The sequence below is a fragment of the Mytilus edulis genome, chromosome 8 (genome assembly GCF_963676685.1).
Source record: "Mytilus edulis chromosome 8, xbMytEdul2.2, whole genome shotgun sequence".
Lineage (NCBI taxonomy): Eukaryota > Metazoa > Mollusca > Bivalvia > Mytilida > Mytilidae > Mytilus > Mytilus edulis.
In genome coordinates this window covers 52,847,031-52,866,804 of record NC_092351.1, presented here as the reverse complement: position 1 = coordinate 52,866,804, position 19,774 = coordinate 52,847,031, and the positions used below count along the sequence as shown (strand labels likewise).

The 19,774-nt window shown below is 32.2% G+C and overlaps 2 protein-coding genes across 2 annotated transcripts; both read right to left on the bottom strand.

Moving 5' to 3' along the window:
- Positions 1-861: 861 nt before the first annotated feature.
- LOC139487039 (uncharacterized protein PF3D7_1120000-like) lies at positions 862-2,863 on the bottom strand. Its single transcript, XM_071272056.1, has 2 exons — positions 2,789-2,863; positions 862-1,777 (listed from the first exon to the last, which is right to left on the bottom strand). The coding sequence occupies exon 2, from the start codon at positions 1,771-1,773 to the stop codon at positions 925-927; it is 849 nt and encodes a 282-aa protein (XP_071128157.1). The 5' UTR covers positions 1,774-1,777; positions 2,789-2,863; the 3' UTR covers positions 862-924.
- Positions 2,864-5,815: 2,952 nt separating this feature from the next.
- On the bottom strand, positions 5,816-19,261 carry LOC139485850 (dynein axonemal assembly factor 6-like). The gene is made up of 7 exons (XM_071270491.1): positions 19,147-19,261; positions 15,823-15,966; positions 14,747-14,822; positions 12,152-12,251; positions 11,170-11,266; positions 10,015-10,100; positions 5,816-7,264 (listed from the first exon to the last, which is right to left on the bottom strand). Exons 2-7 carry the CDS (start codon positions 15,919-15,921, stop codon positions 7,138-7,140), a joined length of 585 nt encoding a protein of 194 aa, XP_071126592.1. The 5' UTR covers positions 15,922-15,966; positions 19,147-19,261; the 3' UTR covers positions 5,816-7,137.
- Positions 19,262-19,774: the final 513 nt, after the last annotated feature.

Genomic DNA, 19,774 nt, shown 5'->3' with positions numbered 1-19,774 from the left:
ATTGCTACACGTATTCTGAAATTTTTTAAATACGTACTGGTATTGGTATTTTAAAAAACAATTAAACCGGAAGTACTACTTTCAATCTATATTTGTATATTTTTAAGCATGGATTTCAGTTAGCCAAGGTTATGTCATGTTACTCTCGGTACACAACATGATATTGACAGTGGGAACATTTATAAGGTGGGCATGTCTATTTTAAAGGTAATATTATCTTGAGATTGTGTGTCCAAATGTCTTTGCGTGTTTACAAATTTCTAAAGAGTCGCTCAGTGTGATTCCTAAAGGGAAGAACATTAAATTTGTATTCAAACCATTGAAAAAGTTTGGTTTTCAACAATTGTAACATGTATTGATTTTCATTTCGTCACACATGCGGGAAGTTTCTTATGATTTAGTCACGAATGCGTATTATCCCCAAAATATTAAACATTCAATGCCCTACCGTTTATCCTTCCAACTATCAATTCTTCAGCTTTTTTTCATTGCATGTCTATGGTTTTATGATTTGGATATACACTTTACCATAATTCTCAAGGGGCAGTCCAAATTTACCCGACCTTTACCCCGGGAAGCCTCTATTACAGGACCTACCTATTGCATTTATTATTAATGTGTTCTTGTCCTGAATATGTTTGAAATATTTGTCGCTGGACGATAAGAAACCAACAATCAATTGAACAAAAAATTAAAAATATCGATCGCTATTACTATTGATTTACTTCCAGATATGTGTTCAAGTTTGCAGATATACGGATACTGCATGAGTTATGTTGTTTGATGGCTTTGATAACTACAATTATGTTACTAAACTTATGTCATGTAATCGAGTATTTAATGCATAAAGACACTGACAATAACAAGTATTCTTTTATACAATTTACTATTGTGAAATGTCATTGATAATAACAATTAAAATGTTCAAGCATCAATTTTGATATCGAGGTTCATCATCATTGGGAGGAACTGCTGCATCATACCTTGAGTATTTCCCATTTTACCGGATTTCATGGCGGTCTTCAACATGTCTTTCAAAGAGCTTGTATCAATATCGTCTTTGGCCTCCATTCCCATATCTTTCAATTCTTCCATCATTGCTTTCTTGAATTCACCTTGTGCCTTTTCTTTGTTGAATTCAACTCCATCTTCTTTCATTTCTTCCATGATTTTTTCTTTGAGCATTCTTCTGACTTCATCGTTAGTGGTATCACTTTTAGCTCCAATCATCATTCTGATTTCGACATGGACGTTTTTACGGAGAGCTTCATGATCATTAGTATCAATACCTTCGTATCTAAGATTCTCTCCCATCATTTCGGTCATTTTTGGTAAAATTTGACCTCTGAGCCCGGAAGCACCTTGACTCAAATCAAATCCAAAGTTGTCCATCTCATTTTTGAAATCGGCTACAGATTCCTCTCTCATCTGTTCTTTCATTTCGTCCATTTCTTTCATCATCATGTCCTTCATTGCATCCTTGTTGTCGGCCATTTTACCAGACAGACCGGAAACCATGGAAGACACGTCGAAATCCTCTGGCATATTTTTGACGGCGTTCTTTATTTGGTCTTCGGTGATTCCCATACTTCTAGCCATGTCTCTCATTTCTGGTGACATGTGTTTGATGGCGTTTTTTATGTCGTCTGGTTTAAGGTCTTTGAGCATGTCCATGGCACCACTTGGGAGCTGCCCACCAAATCCTCCCATTAATCCAGGGAATTGAGCCATGGCTCCGACAGCCAAAAGACCGAAAAGAACTATCTTCATCATGATTCTGAAATAAATCAACAAATATAGAAATAAGTGCAAAATAAAATATGCAGATGTTGTATTTCCTGCTTCCATGTGTAATTTAGATTTAAATGACTGTTACACAAATGTATGAAACATTTTAAAGATATTTTCGGTTATAACAACATCTGAGGAAGTTCGCTACTCCAAGGTTCAGGTTCAGACTTAGCACTGGTTTATATTGATAGGGGGTTAATACATAATTCAAAAGAGCAAAAATATATAGGTCAATGTGCATGTTTTCAAGATATTTAAAAAACTTTTCTATCTTTCAGCCAGAAGGCAGGAAACAAACTAGCAATATGAAAACAATGCAACCGTACGGACATCAACAATGAGAAAAAAAAAACCACACCGTATAGTCGTCTATAAAAAGACCCGACATGGAAGATATGAAAAAATTCAATTGAAAATACTATCGGCCTAATTTATAATAAAACAATTTATGCAAAACAAATATGAAAGATGTGATACAAACAAACAAACAAACAAACAAACAAACAAACAAACAAATATTTTACAACGGCACTGACCTACAGCTCCTGGCTTTGGACAGCCTCATACACAAATTGTATACTCTTTTTTTTAATTTAACCAATATTGTATACAGGCATTGCAGCATGTATATTTACTTTCCTGGAAATATGAATACTAGTAGTATAAACTCTAATTGTAATCTAAATCAAAATTGCTACGAAGGAGAACCTCGTTTCTTGTCCTGTTTCAAAAGGACTTTTTCTTTATATTTTCCGACAATGTACTCGTTGTGGTATCTTATTAAGACCAGATACCTTGTATTATATGTCTCTGACTTGTCACAGGTGAGATATGAATTTTAAACAATATGATTTGAGTATTTACAACAACAATTTTTTTATCATAAACTATGATAAATATCGTACATTGTACTATCTTTCTAAAATCTATATACCCCTACACCAACTTGCTTACGTATATTTAATATCAAAATTAAAAACTAGATTTTTCAACTTACCACTGTGGACTGGTGGATAACGACTTCAAAACAAAAGTGATTTTTTCTTACAGTCGCCCATCATTAAATAGATATTCCTGGTTGCAGAAATTTACATAACAAATTACATAAATAATATTGTAACAAAAATGTTATTAAAAATTGTGCATATACCTTAAGGCATGAGACGTGTATTTCACTTACTGGTCAGCAGATTTCGGACATTAATGAAAATTGTAATATTACAGTCGGGTATGTCTGCACATGATGTTTGATTATATATTCGTAAATATAATATATACTTGTATATATCAGCTATATTAAATTGTTAGAAAAAAGAGCATTTATTCTTTTCGAGACGTAGCGAGTCCATATTTAATCATAATGTTTCATTCAATGTTCCCAATTTGTTATACTGCACTTTATCCTTCGCGCTAAATTAAGTTTATTTTTTATTCTTAACTTTTGTAAAAAAAAAAGAGGGTAAATTGAATGTGGAAGAGGACGTACCCAAACAGTATTCGAACAATACAGAAGCAGAATAATAGGCAGTACTTACAAGTACAAATTGTACGCACATTTAGTGTAAAATGAATTTAAATAATAGTTGCAGAAGTATATAGTATGTTTCCAATATTTGTAGACCAATATTTGACTAAACATCAAATTTGTTTATAATTTTATACATTGAAGTGTATGGATAGAAATCTCTTTAAATACAGGTAACACATTATAAGAGCCCTCCTTTTTCCTTCCCATAAAAGAGAGACTAGAAAACGAGCGATTTTCCCGGGCTCACTTTTACTAGAATTCAGCCGTTTTCAAAAGGATACATTTATATTGATACCATGAAGAGTACTCGGCAAGAAAAATGTTCACCAATGTTGGCCGTCTTTCAACCAAGATCGTTATAAAAATCAACATTTAAGAGGTAAAATAAAAAAAAAAACCGACCTCAAAGGAAAGTTCAAACTGACCTGGAACAGAATCATTCTCGTTTGAAAATAAATAATTTATATAACAATGTGTCTGTGCAAAAAATATTAATTATATTCTTTAAATGATTTTGTTATATCTTCTTCTTCTTCTTCCGAATACGGGAGTAGACTCCTAGGTAGGAGTGAGGGCCCTCATGGGGTTTTTGATTATGTGATTACTTGGCCGTTTTTTTAATGATTATTTGATTATTAAGCCAAATATTTCATGATTATTTGATTACCTAGGACTGTATTTTTAGTTTATGATTATTTGATTACTAAAGATAAGCAAATATTTAATGATTATGTGATTATATTGGCAAAAAAATGGTGATTATGTGATTACTAGGACCCCCCCATGAGGGGCCTCAGGAGTGTAAAACTTCCCGGAACTTGTGTGCTATGTACATATGGACTTAATTTAAAAATAATATGACAAGAAAAATCGTTATCAATAACATATATACATTATGTACAGTGGCTTTAAAGTTTAATAAGTTGCTGTGGATCCTTCAAATGTTAGAGTGGATATGCCACTTTTGAAGGATTCCAGGGTGTCTGACATACCTATGAATATATATATTTATATATGTTTTCTAATCAGTCGGTTCAACAGTTACAATTTAGCTGGACTGTTTACCTTTAATCAACATATGTATAAACGTGTGATCTGGTAATAATATTAGTTGTCAATAAGACAACTATTCGCCAAAGACCAAATCACGCAAATGCATACAACTATAGATAAACGTAGTCTTCAACAATGACCAAAACCAACACGGTATAGTCATCTATAGAAGATCTGCCATTAAAAAATGAAAAACAATTCAAACTAGACAAAGTGATGCCCCTGCACTCCACACTGAAGTAACTGTATTATAACAAAGTCAGTGTAGGACTTTCTTTGATATTATTATATGTGAGAGACACAATTGATGCTCCTGCAGATGCAAAGTTTTATTCTAAAATAACTATAACAGTTAACTGCTTATACCCCAAAAGTTCAAATATTGATAAAAAGCAAAACCCTGACCACATGCACACCTTCAATATATGTTTAAACAGCCAGCAAAGTGAAAACTTCATAGCATTGAACTGTGGAAGTTATCTGGAAACACTCCTCTTATGCAAGTAAGTACTCCAAAAAATGACTAAATTCAACTATCTCCCAAAAGAGCAAATATCGATAAAAATATAAAACTTGACCACATGCACAATTTCAATAATATATGTACAAACAGACAGCAAAGTGAAAACTTCATAGGATTCAAACTGTATAATAGGAGGAGTTATGTGAAATAACTATATACACTTTATGGGACAGACGGACGGACATAGGTAAGACAATATGCCCCCCAACTTTCAGTTGCCAGAGTACAAGCAGAAAAGCATATGCCTGACTTATAACTAAACAATCCATGAAACTAAATTGGTCTATAGATGGACAAAGCATGGGCATAAAAACTGGTAAGACCCTACCACATGATGAATCTGTACCTGTATTGTTTGTTACTTTTTGACTCCATTGTATGTCTTTCTTGGAGCAGTCAAGTGTTGGCTATTTTTATGGTTACTTGTACAGTCCAATATTTTTGTTAATCCTTTTTACCCTTTTTATGCTTAAAACATTTGTACAAGATATTTATAAATAGATGTTTTAACATCCATTCCCAAATATCAAATGGATTTTAAGAACCCAAAAATATTAATAACTTTTATAGGTTGCGGAAGCAGGAGCACCCAGAGATAACCACTGACCTACAGCAGGAAAATGAAATAGCGTAGACAATTAAGATTTGAGTAGAGCACAACACCTAATATCTTACAAGATGAAAGTCTGCATAAATAAATTTCACCAAATCCATTCAAACCAAATAATTATTTTGACCTCATGAAGTTAACTCCTAAAGTTCCACCTACTATTTGAGTAAAGAAGTAGTTATGTACCATTTTTACAGTGTTTTCTGAGACTATATCAAACAAATGACCTTTTGCACTAACACATGTAACAGCTAGTTTGTTTTGTGTTGGATTACATGCATAAATTTAAATTTGAACTACACAATACAAATGAAATTAATAAATTTATTTTCAAACATAAATAAATGTAAAATACAAATAAATATATAAAAATACATTTCATATAGGTTGGATGGAATTTCATATAGATTGGACGGAATGTCATTTTCTGTTGATGGAATGATTTATTCAATATGATCAAATGTTATAAAATGAATTTATGTAAATTCCTTTTTTCATGAAAAAAGTATAAATGTTCAATGATTGAATGATGGATTGATTTATCTTTGGTGTTTGACACCACTTTTAGCATTTTTGGTTTTATCGAGGTGGTCAGTTTTCGTTGATTTCCCCAGTATGCCCATTGAGAACCACAAGAAAACTGGCAATGCCAGTTTATAATAAGATTGCAGTTAAACACATGTGTTGGGAATTGAATTCACCTCAGTGTTCACCAGCTACTAAATGTTTAATATACAGATATTAAAGATTCATCCAAATAATCTTCTAATTTGGAAAAAAAAGACTCTATTAAGAAAAATAAAACATTTGATTATTTTTTTAGAAAAAAAAAGACCCATAACACAATAACTGGTTAAAAACTCAGAAAATTAAGAGTTTCCATTTAAATCTTATATTAGTCAATTTAGTGTACATGTACAAATGTATATGCAATATTTTCAATTATCAAAATTTGATAATTCTAATCATTCTTATGAAATAACTAATCAAAGAATTTCCAATTTAAAAAAAATATATTACAAATGCCCGAGGCGGATTTAGGGGGGGGGAGGGCCCAGGGAGCCCAGGCCCCCCCCTTTTTCAAAAAAAATTTGATTGGTTATATAGGGAATCACTGAAGCGTGACAGGATCGGACCCCCTCTTAGGCATTTTCTAGATCCACCACTGAATGCACCAGAAAAAACACATGAAATTGCCTTTAAAATATAATGCATGCTTTAACAATAACAAGCTTAAACAATAAACATTATTGAAATATTCCATTAACTACTGGTGGATGATTGATTGAGAAACCTACAGTATCTAAAATAGTCAATTCATTTAACAAAAAGTTGATAAAAATAAAAATAAAACCTGCCATTTATCAAATTTCATTGATGGAGTCTTTTTATTGTCATCATTCGATTTTAATATTGCATCAACAAGATGATTTATTAAGAACTAAGAATTTCTAAATGAAAAAGACCATTCATTTACCAAAGATTTTATGATAAAACAAAAACTTGACACAAATTGAATTTTAGTCTTTAGTATTTGGTCAAATACAGGCTTTCCCCCTTTTTTAAATAGAGGAAAAAACTGAACCTCTGATTTACATGTAACAAGTTAAAACATTGTAAACTTTGACAAGATCAAAAATTAAAATCATCATAATCTCTGACCATCCGTAATGTGACAGTTAATACTTGTTTGTCAGCATCCCATTGTGCTTTCCCTGCCTTGTGGTCAACCGGATGTGGAAGATGTAGTCCTAGTTTACTGGAAAAAAATAAATGAAGTATTAACCTATTATTATGGAACCATCTTAAATTAAGGAATTAAGGAATCTATCTCCATTTTGCAAAGATCTGATTCATTGTCTGTTACTGTTAGTTTATAAATTTTTCGTGGAATTTAAATATTCAACGAATTACAAATTTTTATCAGGTTGTATGCAGACATTGGCAAAACCATGAATTCAAATATCCGTGATAATTTGTACAAACGAAAAGAGCCTGCATCGCTCACCTGGATTTACTAATGCTTTGGAATTCATGTAAAATAAGGTTAACATTATAATCAATAGTAGTAAATATTGGATTTTATTTGGTATTGTAACGATATCTAAGACAATACCAAACAAAAATGTGTCCATACTACACAGATGCCCCACTCGCACTATCATTTTCTGTGTTTAGTGGACCGTGAAATTGGGGTTAAAACTCTAATTTGGCATATAAATCAGAAGGATCATATCATAGGGAACATGTATACTAAGTTTCAAGTTAATCAGACTTCAACTTCATCAAAAACTACCTTGACCAAAAACTCTTACCTGAAATTTGCACTATCATTTTTTATGTTCAGTGAACCATCAAATTGGGGTCAAAACACTAATTTGGCATTAAAATTAGACAGATCATATCATAGGGCACATGTGTGCTGAGTTTCAAGTTGATTGCACTTCAACTTCATCCAAAACTACCTTGACCAAAAACTTAAACCTGAAGCGGGACGAATGGACAGACAGAAGGACAGACGGACGTAAGAACAAACAAACGGACGCAGAGACCAGAAAACATAATGTCCATCTACTATCTTAGGTGGGACATAAAAAATGCATTTTTTTTGTAAAATTACTAACTCAGGGGCAGCAACCCAAACAATATGTTGTCAGATTCTTCTGAAATCTGATGAACATTTTTAACCCATGTAAGATTTGCTCTAAATGCTTTAGTTTCAGTGATATACGCCAAAAACTGCATTTTACCCCTTTGTTCTATTTTTAGTAATATCAGCCATCTTGGTTGGCAGACAGGGTCACTGGACACATTTTTAACCAAGATAGTTTAGAATTGATTGTGACCAAGTTTGGTTAGATTTGGCCCAGTAGTTTCAGAGAAGAAGATTTTTGTACAAGATTACAAAAAATGATGAAAAGTTGTTAAATATCGACTATAAAAGGCAATAACTCCTTAAGGGGTCAACTGACAATTTTGGTCATTTGACTTATTTGTAGATCTTACTTGGCTGAACATTATTGCTTTTATGGTTGGTAGGCAGGGTCATCAGACATATTTTTTAAACTAGATACACCACTGATGATTATGGCTAAGTTTGGTTAAATTTGGCCCAGTAGTTTCAGAGGAGAAGAATTTTGTAAAAGTTTACAGATGCCAGACGCCGACAGACGCCAAATGATGAGAAAAGCTCACTTGACCTTTCAGGTCAGGTGAGCAAAAAATGAATCCATAGTTGCCATACATTTGATTTTGACTATTTACAAATTTCCACAGTTTAGTGAAGTGGCACTGTCAAGATTTTGGTTTAATTCTCAATTTAATACTAGATTGCTGTTTGCTTAAAATCTCATGCTTTTTACTTGATATTGAACCTTTCAAAACAAATTAGGCCCAACTGTCTAAAACAAGAGTGCACACGCTGAAATGTCTCGCCTTCTTTACTAATCATTGATATTATGTTGATAGACCTAAATATAAAGCTTTATTACAACTGTCACATAAACTCAACATTAACCAAGAAAACGAAACATGGATCAATGAACCATGAAATGAGGTCAAGGTCAGATGAACCATGCCGAGCAGACATGTACAGCTAACAATTCATCAATACAACAAATATAGTTGAATTATTGCTTATAAATTAAGAAAAACAGACCAAAACACAAACACTTAACACTTAGCAATGGACCGTGAAAATGAGGTCAAGGTCAAATAAAACCTGCGTAACAGACATATAGATCATAAAATATTTCCATACACCAAATATAGTTGACCTAATGCATAACGTATTAGAAAAATAGACCAAAACTCAAAAACTTAACTTTGACCACTGAACCATGAAAATGAGGTCAAGGTCAGATGACACCTGTCAGCTAGACATGTACACCTTACAATCATTCCATACACCAAATATAGTAGACCTATTGCATATAGTATAAGAAAAACAGACCAAAACATAAAAACTTAACTGTAACCACTAAACCATGAAAATGAGGTCAAGGTCAGATGACACCTGCCAGTTGGACATGTACACCTAACAGTCCTTCCATACACCGAATATACTAGACCTATTGCTTATAGTATCTGAGATATGGACTTGACCACCAAAACTTAACCTCGTTCACTGATCCATGAAATGAGGTCGAGGTCAAGTGAAAACTGTCTGACGGGCATGAGGACCTTGCAAGGTACGCACATACCAAATATAGTTATCCAATTACTTATAATAAGAGAGAATTTAACGTTACAAAAAATATTAACTTTTTTTTCAAGGAGTCACTGAACCATGAAAATGAGGTCAAGGACATTGGACATGTGACTGACGGAAAGTTCGTAACATGAGGCATCTATATACAAAGTATGAAGCATCCAGGTCTTCTACCTTCTAAAATATAAAGCTTTAAAGAAGTAAGCTAACGCCACCGTCACCGTAGCCGGATCACTATCCCTATGTCGAGCTTTCTGCAACAAAAGTTGCAGGCTCGACAATAAAATTACAAACTTTACCTTCTGGGTGTTCTACAATCTAAAAATTTAGATTTGACGTCTAATTCTATATCAGAACCTTTGGTGCCTGGTAGTTCTATTTTCACCTGAAAGTAGAAAGGTCTAATTATAACAAGTCATTAAGAACGCTTTTGATTAGAACAATTAACATGATAAAAGTAGACATTAATAATAAATTTTAAAAAGTGATAAGGAAAAAAAGAAGATTTTCTTAGTCTATGGGAGATAACTCAAATACTTTATCTGTGAAGGAATTAATGTATTTTGCTCATTCCTTCCAAACCATCATCTTCAAGCTGCTAATCAAATATGAAGGTATTCTGTTGAGTAGTTTTAGAGAAAAGAGTGATTAAAAATGTTTGATCCATTCAACATATAGAAAATTGAAGTTATTATATTGAGATGTTTTAGAGAAAAGTTTGATGAAAAATGTATGCTCCATTCAACATTGAAAAATTCAAAGTAACTTCCAACAGAAACTAAATGTCCCACAGATGCAAAACATAATAACTGACCAAGGTCAAGCTGATGAACAAATATGAATATCTTAAGTTTAGTACATACCAGAAGAATGTGTGACAAAAAACCTCAAGATCGATCAATCAATATTTATAGATTATCATTGATCTTCTCAACAAGATTGATTTTTTCGCTTGAGCCGGTACAAAAAAATGTACTGCAAAAGTGAGAGAAGCGATCGAGTTGAGATGACCAATGATAATATGTTTAACGCTACATTACCTATGACATCAATTTCATGTCAATTTCATAAGCAACGCCACATGCTCCCTTAGTTTTAAGCGATAAATTTTTCATATCACTCGGCTCCACTGAGAAACGAAATTATCAGTCAACAAGACCAAAGAAAAACTTCGTAGAATAGCGATTAACTAAAATATTCAAAGAATAAGCAAACAGGAAGAAGATGTCTGACATGTCATACAATAAAACAAAACAATCGATTATTTAACCCTGCCAATTCAGATGGTAGTTTGAGAAAATTGTCAAGAAATGGTTTGTTTGACAATGGCTGGACAAACTCATAGGTGATTGCAACATAGCTCTCATTTCTGGAATGTAGGTTAAAGACATAGTTTTTTTTAAATTTATTTCATGAAAATATAAATGTTTTAAGCATTTCTTTTTTACACTTACAACCATATCTTCACAGCTAGCAGTGGCATTGTTTTTATTTCCCATCTGTAGAAACATGTCTTCTGAGGTTATTGCTTGTTTGTAAATAATATCATAACTGTAAAAAAACAAAATTTGATAATGAATTATCTCCCTAGATAAAATTACTAATATTAACAATAACTATCCCCCTTCGTTAAATTACTAATAATAACAATAATTATCTCCCTTGGTTAAATTGCTCATATTCACAAAAATTATCACCCTTGGTTAAATTTCTAATATTTACAAAAAATATTCTCCCTTGGCTGAATTACTTACAATAATTATCTCCCTTGGTAAAATTACTTATATTCACAATAGTTATCTCCCTTTGTTAAATTACTTATATTAACAATAATTATCTCCCTGGGTTCAATTACTGATTTTCACAATAGTTATCTCCTTTAGTTAAATTACTTATATAAGTCACACAGTGTGCAATTGTCCTAATATGAGAATTAATCGGGTCAATAAAATTCATATTGGGTGAGGTGATTTGTTATTGCAATGTTGGGACAATAAGTGATTGTCTGGATTATTCAAATTTCATTTTATTTATCATGTTTATTGTCAGAGTGAAAGTCTCAGCAAATGTTTTAAAAGTTAGCTTTCTTACATTTGACCCAAATGTATTGTAGGATTCCAAAAGCTGGTTAAAAGTTACATGAAATAATAACATGATGATGAGATCTATATACTGTGGTTTCATTATTATTTCTTGGATACCAATTGTCATGGGTTTCGTGGCTACAGTTTAACCATGAATTCAAATATTCAAATATTCAACGATGTCCAAATTTTCTATAGGTTCTGCATCCAGAGACAAAACCACGAAATCAAATATCCACGAAACTGCAAGTTTTTTTTCAAATCGAGAAAATTGATACCCACGAAAATAAATGAATCCACAGTAATGTGTTTTGTGCAAGTTATCTCCAATTGTATATTTCTCATTCCTTACTCTGGTTGAGGTCGTGGGTCATATATTGTGTCATACTCTGATCCCTCCACCACTTCATCATCGTCCCAAATATCTTTTGTTTTCTTCTTCTGTGTCTTCTCTGGAATATAAAATTTACAATAATAGAACATCAGCAGTAAAGTCATCGTATTTATTTTGGTTAGGCCAAATAAAAATATATGTGTGGTTCCAGTAACCCTACCGTCCCTACTTTTTCGGTTTAAAAAAAGCCTACCCTAAAGATTTTATTGTCATTTTTCATTAAGCACTGTTAAAGTCAGAATGTTGCTCCCATAGACTCAATGTAAAAAAAGAACATAAAATAAAAAAAAATCTCTACCTACCTACCCTAACTTTTTTTCAGATGTAACTGGAACCACCAATACTTTTTTATTTGGCCTTATAAAAAAATAAGTGAAGACAGAGTATGAAAGAACAAACTGACCTGGAAATCTTAAGGATATACTTAGGTGATCTTAGATGAAATTAAATAAATCAAGAATCTAAAATTGATACTTTAAGCTGAAAGAGTATTAGTTGAGGATAAAATAAGCCTAAAATTATTGATAGGTCATGGAGCTCCTTTTCGAGATATTTTAATTTATAAAATATGGCGGGAAAAGGCTTTTACCTTATATTTGCATTGGTATTATTTGGGTCTCAAATCCAACGAAAGAAAATAAAGAATTTGCTTAAATTTTGTCAAATGAGCTATTCTCAATTTTATATTAAAAGAGAAATAGGTGTTTTGGGGCCCAATACTTTATATTGTATCTTATGGAAAAACATCAAGGAGTCCAAACATCTGAAACAAATTCCAAAACTTCACCTAAGTACATCCATAACTATATATATTTATATATATAAACAATGATAAATGCATGTTACCAATTATAGTTAACAATTCCAAATTATGCAACTCATCATTTATTAAGACTTTATATACTATATTAGTGAAAAAACATTATTTTATAGAATTTGGAATTTAACACTGCTTAAAAAAGATTAAACGATGTTGACATGTTACAAAATTATTTTAGAATACAATTTTTTGTAAATTTGTAGATTCTAAATACAAATCGAATAATCACCATCAACAGAGATTCACAAAAAAAAACTTGTGCCTATTATTCACAGTGTTATGACAATAATAATTAGGGGTCAGTTATTTTGTATGATTTGGCAAGATTAAACCGTTGCCTTGGACAGTATTCTTATACAGTGAAACCTGGGTAAACCGAACCCTGAGAAAACCAAATTTCAGTTTAAACCGAACAATTTTCAAAGTCCCGAAATATTTCCCTATCAATTAACGTTAATCTAACCTGATAAAACCCAATCCTGTCAACATCGAATTCCGAACGCTTTTTAAAGGCTTGCTAGTAAATTTGTCTTTAAAAATTAAGTTTGTGTTCATGTCTAAAGTAATTTTTTTGTAAAGAAACGTTTAACTGGTAAGCTACCGCCATGGCCGATAATGACAAGGAAAGAATTAAATGCACGTTACTCAAATAATTACGGCCACAAAATCGTAACTGCCATTTTGTAGCTAAACTGTTTAATTAAATAATAGTTTTAAAGCTTTTCACTGGATTAAGAAGGTGTGCAACACAACAAGGTCAATGGCTTTCTATTGTCGGATTCCCCTTTAGATGCCCTATACATTTGAATAGGATGTTCCAAAGACTTCTGTTAGCTATTTAGCAACGATAAAGTCCAAGAATAAACTGGACCCCTGCTGTTGTTTCACTCTTATCGTGTGGTGAAGTATCAATCAGCCAGTTTAGTCCGAGAACTCATGTGTACAATGATGATCTCGATTAAACTACGGAATCGTCATTTGACAGCGACTGGGAGTCTGAATTAGTCAGTGAATTATAGATGAGAAAATTATTATCAAAAGCAAAATCCCTCCATGTCGGACATCTCACAACGGCGAGCGTGATTGACGGAGTGGCGTTTGATTTATTAACAAAAATGAAGCAATACGCCTATCTTCATCTACTTATATTTTCTTACATTAACATCTAAATCAACACAAAAATAAATTGTCGTCTGTTGTGTCACCTATTATCCCTTGTCAGTAAGTGCCAAAACTATTTTGGTGTCCGAACACCTGGGAAAACCGAACAAAACGCAAAGTCCCGTGGGTGTTCAGTTTGGACAGGTTTCACTGTAGTTTGATATTTTGCAATATTCATCGAATTATTATCAATATCTTATGCTATTTTCTAATTTCCACTTAGTGACCTTGATTACACTTTGAAGAGATCATCATAGGTCTATTATAAACCTTAACAAGAATGTGTCCCTAGTACATGGATCTTGCACTATCATTTTTTATGTCCAGTGGACCCTGAAATTGGGATAAAAACTCTAATTTGGCATTACAATTAGAAAGATCATATTATAGGGAACATCTGTACAAAGTTTCAAGTTGATTGGACTTCAACTTCATCAAAAAACTACCTTGACCGAAACCTTAACCGGAAGCGGGACAGAACAGACCAGGGGACGGATGGACAAGAAAACATAATGCCCCTCTACTATCATAGGTGGTGCATAAAAATAAACATTTCAGTTAATGACTTGTACCTATTCCTTTTGGTGCTGCTTCTTTCTTCTGTGGTCCAAGGTCTCCTGGGCCTAATTTGTTCACTCCACCAATTGGCTAAAAAAAATTGATATGAATTATTAATAGGCATTCACTTCATGATATAATGTTTTTAACTTTTTATTGACTTCATACAAGCATATAATTATTTGTTCACTCCACCTACTGGTTAAAAATTAGCATTTAAATTTAAAACTGCAAACTTTATACATACTTTATAAAAAATAAATGCATGTCAGTTAATAAAGATTATCTTATAATTGCAGGAATTTTCTCATGAAAGACTGTCATGATAAAATATGCAGTTTTCTCAAACACAAGCAGTCCTAACCCCTCAAAAAAGTCAGGAAGGTCATGAAGGTCAATCAATTTGTTGTCCAACATGAACTTTGAAGTGGTTTTCAGATTTTTAAACATTAACTATAGCTCCTAATTCAAATTTATTACATACTTTAAATTCAGAAATTATTGCGAGGTTTTTATATTGTGTAAAATGCGACAGAGTTGTAAACGCAATAATTTAAACTCGCATTTCGAAATATTTTATATGAATTTTACAGGATTTTTCTCAATATCGAAAAATTAAAATTGCATTTAATCCGAAAATGACAAAAACGAAAGCAATCTTTTCTGAATTATCACATGATTATATTTGATTACTATATTCATCATCTGAAGAAGGTTAAAATAACAACCTTTAATATGAGAGGTTTACATGTCTGTCTGATGAAAACTGTAAATACTTAATTTAGTACTGTAGACTCATTATAATTCTTAGGTAATTGTGACTCCTAGAAAAAAATTGAATCGTTATTTCCTTTCCATGTGCACATCTACATTATATAAGTATGTCCTTATTATCTAAAAAAGTTTCATGAAATTCTGTTGTGTGGTATGAGAGGAGTTGAACTGAAAAGAAATAGGACTGACGGACAGACAGACAGATGGATGGGTCAAAAACATTATACTCTTCCCAACTTCGTTACATGGGGTATAATAAATGAACTATTGTATAAAATGTACTTTTTGTACTATATATTTTATTTTCCATTCTTACTGAATCATCAATGTCACTGTCAGAATCATCTCCTTGGTCCGGTGCCACGAACATATCACGAAGCTGGAACAAAGAATCTCTTGGCATAATACCATCCATTCTACTACTGTGTGTTTTAAAACTTCAAGTAAAACAGTTATGGTTCTGAAAATATAAAAAAAAAATGTGTTTTAAGTTTCATATTTAACATGTTTAAAAGAGGGACGAAAGATACCAAAGGGACAGTCAAAAATGATTTTCTACCATGAAATTACCCAATGTATTCTAATATATATATATATGTAGTTAATACAGAAACAAATATTTAAAAAATATCATTTAAAAAAAAAAATGTTTAAAACCTGCTTCAGGTCTCTTTTGATGTAAGCATACATGTTTGCAGTATTTCAGGAGGGCTTAATATTTTTTATAAATTATCCTTATCATGCTTATTGAGAAAAAACTGTCATTACAAATGTTAAAAGCAGCACCCTTAAATGGCCAATAGTAATCTTAACTTCATGTTTGATGTAGGGATGATTCAAGAATAAATTCTTATCAGGACAATCAACTCCTTTTAGACATTAAGCATGTTAAGTTTTTCTTGACATTTAGAAAACAATGCCATCAACATTAAGGAATTCAATAATCCTCAACTACATTCAATTATTTCATTACATCTAATCCTGAACTTCATCATTAAGCTCTAAGGAATTCTTGTTAGCCTTGGAAGAAGTGTTGGTCATTCTATAAATAATGAAATCAATAAATTCCCCAAAACTCAAGAATCAAAACAAAACTGATAAATAATTTATAGCATAAACATGTTTTTTAATGAGTACTTTTGTCTAATCAAATAGGAAGTGAGTTACAACAAATTTTGGTAAGTTAAAACAATTTCAAATAGTGATTTTTTTTTTAAAGTTAAAAATCCATCATGTCCATCTTTACAGTCTTAAAATTAATATTTTGAAATCAGTTTTTAAAAACATTATCAGAATTATTACAAACAGGAGCTTTCTACCTTCAGTCAGAGGTAATATTTTAAAATAAATTATTTGTATTTACTTTTGAAAGTATAAGTTTTGTAAGATTTTTATTTTATTTTCTATATTTTATTTTTCTCCAATTAATCTTATTAAACACATAGTTTTTTCTTCTAAAACCCTGTAAATTCCCAGGTTTTGGGAGATCAAAACAGGTTTTATCAACATTTTTATGAAAGCATGGCCTGGTGTGCATTGAAAAAGGTCAACATTGCGTAATCATCATGATCATATGTGCACACTGATTTTCGGAAGTTCAGAAGCACAAAACAGGCACTATACTGATTTTAGAACAAAAATTATACATTTTTGTACATCCAGTCTGCACGGTTAGCCACTAGTCCGATGCCCTAGACTAGCAATTATTGATTTCGACCAGTAAAAACTTTCAAAATTTTATATAGTCATAAAGGGACAAATTTTGATATTTAGTTTCCGGACTAGTAGATGAAAAAGTTTTCTGTGCAGACTGTACATCTTCTTTTTTTTTAAATTCTGCTTTTCAATCATGTCTATTTCAATTTCATGAATACTTTTTTTTGTTGATAATAATGTTACCTTATCCAAGCATCATTTATGATGTGAAGGATAAGGTGCATTATATGATGAAGTCAAAGGGGTTCGAGGGTTAATAAGTGAACCTTTACTTTATGTCAAGGCTGCACGCCTTTTTCACAGCTGAGTGACTTTTTTGTCTGACCACTACTATATAAGCCTGTGTAGGGTAGGTGGGTGGAAATTTGCCCCAAAGTTGGTCATCAGGTGCAAAAAGCGTCAATTTTGACGATTTTTCGTCCTTTCTCTTGACCCAGAAATGCTGATAAGGGTTTCCAGCTGTAGCCTGCATGTAGAGTGGACCCTAGTTAACAAATTGACTCCAATAGTTGTTAGGTGGGAGTGAATCTGATCTTGGTTCAGCAGTCTACAGAAGGTTATTTGGACCAAAAATACTGAAATTCACGATTTTTTCTGCTTTTTTACTTCAAATGGACCCGAAAAAAATAATAATAATAACGATCAGTAGTTATATGGTTGTGGGTTTGCACTAATTTTGCAAGTCTTATGCCTCTGAACTTCCTGTGTAAGACACATGTATGTGAACTCCAACCTTCCAGAAAACCGAGTTTTGGCCAATTCAATTTTCCAAGTCTGTATTTGCATGATTTGTGCTCAAAATGCTACTTATAGACGAGAAACATTAATATGGATAGCCTCAGTTTGACAGAACATGGATAACTTTTTAAATAAGTAACATAAAGTGGACTTCTAAAAGTATGGAACGTCATTGGAGCTAAATAACGGCGGTTTGGGTATGCCCGTCATATGACGATCAACGCTGTCGCATGGTAAGGGTTAAGGTATAATCATTAATTAAATAACCTATTCAAGCAATGACTAAACATGCTCTAGATTGTCATTATTTGTTTCTCTCTTCTTTTTTTTTTTGGTGATAAAAAATTAAACCTTTTATGTACATGATGTAAAAACATTTTAGTCATAATGCTGTTTAATCATGTTAATGTTGCTAATATACATGTACATGTGGATACTTTTTGGGGGAAATGCACTAAATTTACTCTAAGAAAAGTTCTACTGATCATGCTGATAGTTGACTTTATTATTTATAGAATTTTACTGATAGAATTTCATATTCTTGAGATTGTTTTTGGTCGTTCAGTTTGTTATTTATATGGTTTTTTTTCTTTAGTAACAATCCTATTATCATGATTATTGGGATTTTAAACAATATTAGAATGTACAGTTATTTGGACTAAAACGAAACATATCATTGCCATTATATAATTAACCAACAACAACATACAACAAAAGCTGACTAGACTGTAGCTGCAGTACTGTAGCTCTTAGGTCCTTATGTTATTTTTTTACTATTTGCGGTCCGCAAATAGTAAAAAAATAACATACAATTTGCGGTCCCGCAAATAGTAAAAAAAAACCACAAGGACCTAAGAGCTACGGTTCCGCAGCTAACTAGACTGTAAAAATTGAAAAATTTTTTTTTTCAAAGACTGTATAAAATCACGGTTTTCTCTGCAACACTTTGGTACACTAAAAAATTATGTGGAACCACAGGCACTTGTTTCTATCAATTGGAAGACCCACTATCAACGTATATTTACGTTACGCTCGTAAATATACGTTGATAGTGGGTCTTCCAATTGTCTGAATTGATAGAAACAAGTGCCTGTGTGTGGAACAGTCTATTATATTTTTGGCGTAGTACTTGTAGTTTTTAACGGTTACACCCAATATCATTCACCAATTTAAGGAAGGTACTTACCAAATTGTATATTCTATGTTGGACTAGCTTTTTTATCTTTGATCTACACCTATTGCATTAGATAGCAACAACTAAATTTTTAACAGGTTTTCGCATGCCGAGTTTGTTTACTTCCGGTGTACTTTTTGAGTTATGTCCCCTCGTCAAACTTGGCGGGAAAACTTGAAAACTTATTTCGAAAAACTAGGCAATTTATAGATCTTTATAGATCTTTACGATCCTTTATAGCGGCGAAAATGTAGCTCTATGGTGCTTTTGAAATTTCTGAAAATATCAAAATCATCAGAAGGACCTTAAGAGCTACGTATTTGCAGCTAGGCCCTTTAATAATATTAAAAACAGAAAAGCAAGGCTTGCATCTGATAATAAATGATAAATATAGTCCCACTTTTCATATTGTAAAAATAATAAAAATAAAAAAATATTCCGTCAGAAAAGAAAAAAGAATCCCCGCCCCGAAATCAAATGTCATTATGTGTGTCTTCTCATTAGGGAGCTACAATTTGATTTTTATTGGAGAGAGGGGGGGCCTAGGATGAAACTTGAATGTTGTCCTGCATTTTTGTTTATCATAACTTGGTCCTGCCTTGAAAACACTGCGGAAAAACGTCAAGATCCGTAAAGTCCG

Excerpts from the sequence above, each read along its gene's own strand:
- LOC139487039 (XM_071272056.1), bottom strand. The coding sequence starts at position 1,773 with ATGATGAAGATAGTTCTTTTCGGTCTTTTGGCTGTCGGAGCCATGGCT.
- LOC139485850 (XM_071270491.1), bottom strand. The coding sequence starts at position 15,921 with ATGGATGGTATTATGCCAAGAGATTCTTTGTTCCAGCTTCGTGATATG. Across the intron at positions 10,101-11,169 it reads CTAGCTGTGAAGATATGGTT|GTGAAAATAGAACTACCAGG; the intron begins GTAAGTGTAAAA and ends TTCTACTTTCAG. Across the intron at positions 7,265-10,014 it reads GATTGTAGAACACCCAGAAG|TAAACTAGGACTACATCTTC; the intron begins GTAAAGTTTGTA and ends ATTTTTTTCCAG.